At 45.7% G+C, this 7,860-nt stretch overlaps 1 protein-coding gene across 1 annotated transcript; it reads left to right on the forward strand.

The window, feature by feature from the left end:
- The first annotated feature begins 6,367 nt into the window (after positions 1 to 6,367).
- Positions 6,368 to 7,531, forward strand: LOC134657961 (dynein light chain roadblock-type 2-like). The gene is made up of 4 exons (XM_063513566.1): positions 6,368 to 6,464; positions 6,541 to 6,619; positions 6,750 to 6,850; positions 7,360 to 7,531. The coding sequence occupies exons 1-4, from the start codon at positions 6,462 to 6,464 to the stop codon at positions 7,468 to 7,470; spliced, it is 294 nt and encodes a 97-aa protein (XP_063369636.1). The 5' UTR covers positions 6,368 to 6,461; the 3' UTR covers positions 7,471 to 7,531.
- The last annotated feature ends 329 nt before the right edge of the window (positions 7,532 to 7,860 follow it).

The following is a 7,860-nucleotide window of genomic DNA, read 5'->3' on the forward strand; positions in this document are numbered from 1 at the left end:
CAGTGGTACAGTAATTTATTGTGGTAAAATTGTTATCAATTTATTTTAGGTACTTATAGTAAACTTATTTAAGAAATATTATTGACTAATAATATTTTAGCAATGTAAAAATGTAGGTACACCTAAAAATTTTACTTAAGATGTTATGGCATTTATATTTAAAGTTGTTCCCGCATCTTGCATTTTAAATTTAGAATTTTATATTATTTCCACTTAAAATCGCGATCTCTTTCGATCCTAACGGCTCGGCCACGACATTGAGCGACTTGCAACGGCGGCAGCGATAACCATAGGTTGGAGCGAGACACAGCGATCGGACCCTTCGTTCCCTATGGTTGTCGCTGCCGCCGTCGCCAGTCGCTCAATGTCTCAACTCAACTCTATAATGATTATACTACTAGCAAAAAGCGGCCAAGTGCGAGTCGGACTCGCCCATGAAGGGTTCCGTATTTAGGGGATTTATGACGTATTAAAAAAAAACTACTTACTAGATCTCGTTCAAACCAATTTTCGGTGGAAGTTTGCATGGTAATGTACATCATATATTTTTTTTAGTTTTATCATTCTCTTATTTTAGAAGTTACAGGGGGGGGGGGGACACATTTTACCACTTTGGAAGTGTCTCTCGCGCAAACTATTCAGTTTAGAAAAAAATGATATTAGAAACCTCAATATCATTTTTGAAGACCTATCCATAGATAGTAGATACCCCACACGTATGGGTTTCATGAAAAAAATTTTTTTGAGTTTCAGTTCTAAGTATGGGGACCTCCAAAATTTATTGTTTTTTTTCTATTTTTGTGTGATAATCTTAATGCGGTTCACAGAATACATCTACTTACCAAGTTTCAACAGTATAGTTCTTACAGTTTCGGAAAAAAGTGGCTGTGACATACGGACGGACAGACAGACGGACAGACAGACAGACAGACATGACGAATCCATAAGGGTTCCGTTTTTTGCCATTTGGCTACGGAACCCTAAAAACGAAAATACGTATACCTACTTAATAAAATAAACTACCATTATATTAAAACTACACATGAATTACATTATTATATTCAATTAAAAGTAAAAGAGAATCACAGTTTGGTTTTATATTTCTTAAAATGGTACAAGTACCTATACAATACGGTACGAACGAAGGCACGAAGTTCGCGCAACTGACGAAACCATCATCATCGCATCCCTAGTCGTAATGTGAAAGGGATAGCACATTGGATTTTCGAGTTGACGAAAAGGGACGGACATACTTCGCCCTGAGCTTATTGACCAGTATAAAATGAACCCCGCGGACAAGAAACAATTTTCAACGAAATAATGAATTTGACTTTCCCATCGAAGGTAATTCCATCTGTTTTGTAAGTAGAAGTCTAAGATGACTTAATTGCCACACCATATTACGCTGCAATATCCCATGATTTCCTCAAGAATTCAATAGTTTACGATTTATTTTCTTAGACACGTGCACACTAACAGTTCGTAAGCTTGGTCGCTACTGATCGGAGCGGCGCGCGTGCGATATTATATCTGACCTATGCACCATACGGGTGGTGACCGCGAGCGAGGTGAGCTCTGTCTATATGGGTTGGTCTGTGGCCTGAGTGGACGCTCATATTGGGCATGCAGCGGGGCGGGGCGTGCGGCGTGCATGTTAAACAAATGCAAGCGTATAGGAGCGGCCTTAGTGAACGTTGCTCAAATTACTTGTGAGCCCGACGCCACGCTGCACGCCCCGCTGAACGCTTCGCTTCGAGCGTCCACTCAGGCCTTACACTAAAGAGTATCTAATGTGGCGTCACCTGCTAGTGTTTTATACTATAAATAGTTTTATATGAGATTTAAAATAGAAATTGTAACTAAAAAGAACTGCTGTCTACGTTTCTCTATGAATCTTCTGGTGCTTTATTTCATGCATGGTGTAAAATGATTTATTTTAAATACAGTCAAATACCCTATTTACAAAAGTATATATGGCCCACACCAATTTTGATGTCTATCAATAGTAGTTGCCGCGCGGACGGAACGGAGGCCTGCTCGCGCTTGCGCCACCTCGCGGTCATATATGTCATAATAGACGCGTTTTGTTAGAGAGTGAATCTTCTGTACCTGGTACTATTATTTATTCTGTGACGGAGGCGACCGTCAGCCAGGGCAAAAATACTTTCTGTTCTCCTCTGCAGGTTGCATTTTTCAACCGATTGTGAAGTTCAGATAGCAGATTAATTATCTGGATTCAGACATCGATTAAATTTTTGAAAAAATTTCAAAATGGCGGTATAATTACGGGATACAGTTCGGTGACGTCATCTTCAGCGAGGCGACGTCCTGCTCAGCGACCGGCTGTAATCATGTCTAGTCACCTGGTGTAGCAACCGTGTCTAGTTACCTGGTTGACGCGGTGTGACGCGTGGTTGAGCATCTCCTGCCACGCCGGGTCGAGGGTGACCCCGCCCTCGGCGCCTTCAGCGAGGCGGGCGAGCCCCTGCTCCGCCAGGAACACCATCTCTCGGGTTGTAATCTTGCCTAGTCACCTGGTGTAGCAACCGTGTCTAGTTACCTGGTTGACGCGGTGTGTCGCGTGGTTGAGCATCTCCTGCCACGCCGGGTCGAGGGTGACCCCGCCCTCGGCGCCTTCAGCGAGGCGGGCGAGCCCCTGCTCCGCCAGGAACACCATCTCTCGAGCTGTAATCATGTCTAGTCGTCTGGTGTAGCAACCGTGTCTAGTTACCTGGTTGACGCGGTGTGTCGCGTGGTTGAGCATCTCCTGCCACGCCGGGTCGAGGGTGACCCCGCCCTCGGCGCCTTCAGCGAGGCGGGCGAGCCCCTGCTCCGCCAGGAACACCATCTCTCGGGCTGTAATCATGTCTAGTCACCTGGTGTAGCAACCGTGTCTAGTTACCTGGTTGACGCGGTGTGTCGCGTGGTTGAGCATCTCCTGCCACGCCGGGTCGAGGGTGACCCCGCCCTCGGCGCCTTCAGCGAGGCGGGCGAGCCCCTGCTCCGCCAGGAACACCATCTCTCGGGCTGTAATCATGTCTAGTCACCTGGTGTAGCAACCGTGTCTAGTTACCTGGTTGACGCGGTGTGTCGCGTGGTTGAGCATCTCCTGCCACGCCGGGTCGAGGGTGACCCCGCCCTCGGCGCCTTCAGCGAGGCGGGCGAGCCCCTGCTCCGCCAGGAACACCATCTCTCGGGCTGTAATCATGTCTAGTCACCTGGTGTAGCAACCGTGTCTAGTTACCTGGTTGACGCGGTGTGTCGCGTGGTTGAGCATCTCCTGCCACGCCGGGTCGAGGGTGACCCCGCCCTCGGCGCCTTCAGCGAGGCGGGCGAGCCCCTGCTCCGCCAGGAACACCATCTCTCGGGCTGTAATCATGTCTAGTCACCTGGTGTAGCAACCGTGTCTAGTTACCTGGTTGACGCGGTGTGTCGCGTGGTTGAGCATCTCCTGCCACGCCGGGTCGAGGGTGACCCCGCCCTCGGCGCCTTCAGCGAGGCGGGCGAGCCCCTGCTCCGCCAGGAACACCATCTCTCGGGCTGTAATCATGTCTAGTCACCTGGTGTAGCAACCGTGTCTAGTTACCTGGTTGACGCGGTGTGTCGCGTGGTTGAGCATCTCCTGCCACGCCGGGTCGAGGGTGACCCCGCCCTCGGCGCCTTCAGCGAGGCGGGCGAGCCCCTGCTCCGCCAGGAACACCATCTCTCGGGCTGTAATCATGTCTAGTCACCTGGTGTAGCAACCGTGTCTAGTTACCTGGTTGACGCGGTGTGTCGCGTGGTTGAGCATCTCCTGCCACGCCGGGTCGAGGGTGACCCCGCCCTCGGCGCCTTCAGCGAGGCGGGCGAGCCCCTGCTCGGCGAGGAACACCATCTCTCGGGTTGTAATCTTGCCTAGTCACCTGGTGTAGCAACCGTGTCTAGTTACCTGGTTGACGCGGTGTGTCGCGTGGTTGAGCATCTCCTGCCACGCCGGGTCGAGGGTGACCCCGCCCTCGGCGCCTTCAGCGAGGCGGGCGAGCCCCTGCTCGGCGAGGAACACCATCTCTCGGGTTGTAATCTTGCCTAGTCACCTGGTGTAGCAACCGTGTCTAGTTACCTGGTTGACGCGGTGTGTCGCGTGGTTGAGCATCTCCTGCCACGCCGGGTCGAGGGTGACCCCGCCCTCGGCGCCTTCAGCGAGGCGGGCGAGCCCCTGCTCGGCGAGGAACACCATCTCTCGGGTTGTAATCTTGCCTAGTCACCTGGTGTAGCAACCGTGTCTAGTTACCTGGTTGACGCGGTGTGTCGCGTGGTTGAGCATCTCCTGCCACGCCGGGTCGAGGGTGACCCCGCCCTCGGCGCCTTCAGCGAGGCGGGCGAGCCCCTGCTCGGCGAGGAACACCATCTCTCGGGTTGTAATCTTGCCTAGTCACCTGGTGTAGCAACCGTGTCTAGTTACCTGGTTGACGCGGTGTGTCGCGTGGTTGAGCATCTCCTGCCACGCCGGGTCGAGGGTGACCCCGCCCTCGGCGCCTTCAGCGAGGCGGGCGAGCCCCTGCTCGGCGAGGAACACCATCTCTCGGGTTGTAATCTTGCCTAGTCACCTGGTGTAGCAACCGTGTCTAGTTACCTGGTTGACGCGGTGTGTCGCGTGGTTGAGCATCTCCTGCCACGCCGGGTCGAGGGTGACCCCGCCCTCGGCGCCTTCAGCGAGGCGGGCGAGCCCCTGCTCCGCCAGGAACACCATCTCGCGGGCCGCTGCGTGGGCGCTGTTCGCCTTGTCGTAGGTGATGGTTGCCGCTTGGAGCTCTTGTGAAGTCTGAACATAAATTCATGTTCATTTAATTTTGAGATCAAATTAAATTGTAGGAAATAGAGTTGATTTTGTGTTGTTCGAAAATTGAACGAAACAAAGCAAAAGCATTGAACATGGATTCAATTACATCGAACTGAATATGTACTATAGGTAGGACCTTGGGCCTTCGGAGGTTAAGCTCTCTACTTACAATATTAGCTCTGAATCTCGCTTCATAATAAGGCCGGGCTTTGTGCACACTAGTTCCAAGTTTCTTCGTAAGCTGCTGTATCCGCAGGTGCCCCTCGGCCAACAGCCGCCGGAACGCGAGCCGGGCTTCGTCTAGTTCCACTTCTAGCCTGTTGATCTCATCTGTCGCTGTGTTTAGGCGCTCTAGCTCAATCTGAAAAAAATATTTAATAAAATAATTAGAATTGTTTCGTAGTTGTTAAAAAAATTATAAAAGGAAGACAAAATAACATTGCAGTTAAAGCTTGATTTTTTAAGATATCCAAATGTTACTTAAGAACTTATCCTGCAATTTGGACAGCTTAAAAACTATAATTATACAATGATCAAATTACCAAGCTGCTTGATCACATCTAAATATTGTGTTTCGCAAACATATTTGACTATAAAAATAGTTATAGAGATACATTAACTCCAAAAACAAAGTAGAACAATCAGATTAAAAAAAATACACTGCATGAATTAAGTGGATCAGACATTTCCTCATACTAAAAGAAAATTAAAAACAACAATAAACTGCTGACTACTTTTAATTAAAAACTAACTAAACATAGATTCTGCCTACACAAACATTATGAATATTATGATGTCATATATCTAAGGTCAAACAAATTGAATACTAACAAACAGTTGACCTGCCAGTACAATACTTTATTGTATACATAAACAGAAACTTTTAATATACACCATTGTGAAAATAATTTAAAATTACTAACTTCAAATATAGCTTCTTGAATCTTATTGGAAAATTTAACCACATTATTAATAAGAAAACCAATATCTGTCCAGTAACTAAACTTTTATTTAATAGTTAAAGGCAATCAACATATTAAGTACCATAGAACAATAATGAAAAACTTTCCCACGCAATGTAAAACATAGGTTTATTCTGAGATTGTCATAGAATTGTTGCAATTGACTACTTCCGCAGACACTCCAGATCCTATCCGCTGTGTCCTGACTCCGTAACACTAGACTAAGCTCGGTAATATCGATTATCAGTACCTGAACTCTGGGGTCCAGCGTTTCTGAGCATTCCGCGGCGCTATCGTTCATTTTTCACTCAAACTATATACATTTTAAACAGAGTTACATTCAAAACGGACAGTATTTCACACAGTATCGGTTTGTTTTCTTAATTATCGTACGACATTTGCTGCATAAAGCAAATTTTCGTACAGACAGAATCACAGTAGTGAAAAGTCTGTCTGTCACTGACTGGATGATTCAAACGTCAACATGACAGCTCACTTTTTTTTAGTTGATGGATGTTGCACATTCCTCAGCGTTTTAAAACATGACTTAAATAGTTTTTGTACTCGGCTCACTTTATCGGAATCCAAACAACTGTCAATATTAAAAAATAACAAAGATTTGTCATCGCATTTTTGACGTAAACGTTCATTACGAGTGGGCTTACAATTTTTTACAAAAAATGGTACTTTCTTATAGTTTATAAACTACTAGGGCCTTTTTAAAGAGTGTACCGTTTATAATGTGTGTTCCTTTTTCAGGCGACTGAAGTAGAGGAAACCATCAAGCGGATTCAGGCCCATAAAGGGGTAATGGGAGTGATCATTGTAAACCACGAAGGTTTGATCGAATTTCTCACGTTTCCATAGTTACTTTCTACTTGTATTGAGTTTTTCGTCCTAAGTTTACACATAGTAATTGTTGTCGTACTAAATCCCACGGCTAAACTAAACATGATTTCAATTTGCAGGCATTCCGATCAAGAGCTCTTTGGATAATGCTACTTCAGTCCTGTATTCCGGTCTCATTGGGCAGCTCACAGAGAAAGCTAAGAACGTTGTCAGGGAGATGGTAAGGATCAAACAAAACCCTTCAGTTTGTACAGTCAGCAGCAGAAGTTGCTAACCGGGCGTGGTGTTCAAAATTACATTGACGCGCTATTATTCTCTTAACAATTAAGTCTCGTTAAGATCGTTTTGAACACCTCGCCCGGTTAGCACCTATTGCTAGACTGTACAGATACTGAATATATAGGAGTGAACCTCTTTCTTTCTGTGTGAGCGACATAAGTATACAAATAAAAGAGTTCTTGCGATATGATGGTCATCCCAGAAATAAAATATATAGTTGGTCCAACCAATTTGTCAGTCAGTAAGAACCAAGAACTTACGAACTTAACTATACTCATCCTTTTCTTTTGGGTGCTAGTACTAGTGTAAGACAAAGATAGTATGATTCTCTCTGTCTATGTTTGAAATGAGACAGTCCTTTGGCAAACTATAGGTATATGCCAGCGTCTCCACATTTACCTTTGTATTGAAAAAAAAAAAAATGTTGATAATGTGTACTTACATTTCCAGGATTCCTCAAACGACTTGACATTCCTGCGCGTGAGGAGTAAACGCCATGAGATCCTGATTGCTCCGGACCGCGAATTCATACTCATTGTCATACAAAACACATCAGACTAATCCATTAGTAGTTAACTGTAAAGTGATGGTCATATTTTTTGCTTTAAGTAACTGATCTCTATTGAAACTGGTATGAATCACAAAGAATTGGTCTATAGCTCTATGTCTACATATACATACCTACATAATTTTAATATAGATTCCATGTCTACTAGTTATATAACTTTCAACATAGAGATCAGTTAAGATCGGTTTTCCTAGGATAGCGGTGCCGTCATTTATCCACTCACATGATTCCGATTTTAACAAAAGGTGCCCTGAACTGCTCTGCCATTTCGCAGATACGACAGCACAGTGTCATGATATTTTCAAAAATCGATAACTTTACTTCTGCTAAAGCATTTTCAACGATTCTTTTGGTTTTTTAATGTTAAAGAAACAAAGAATTTA

The sequence above is a fragment of the Cydia amplana genome, chromosome 21, assembly GCF_948474715.1.
Source record: "Cydia amplana chromosome 21, ilCydAmpl1.1, whole genome shotgun sequence".
NCBI lineage: Eukaryota > Metazoa > Arthropoda > Insecta > Lepidoptera > Tortricidae > Cydia > Cydia amplana.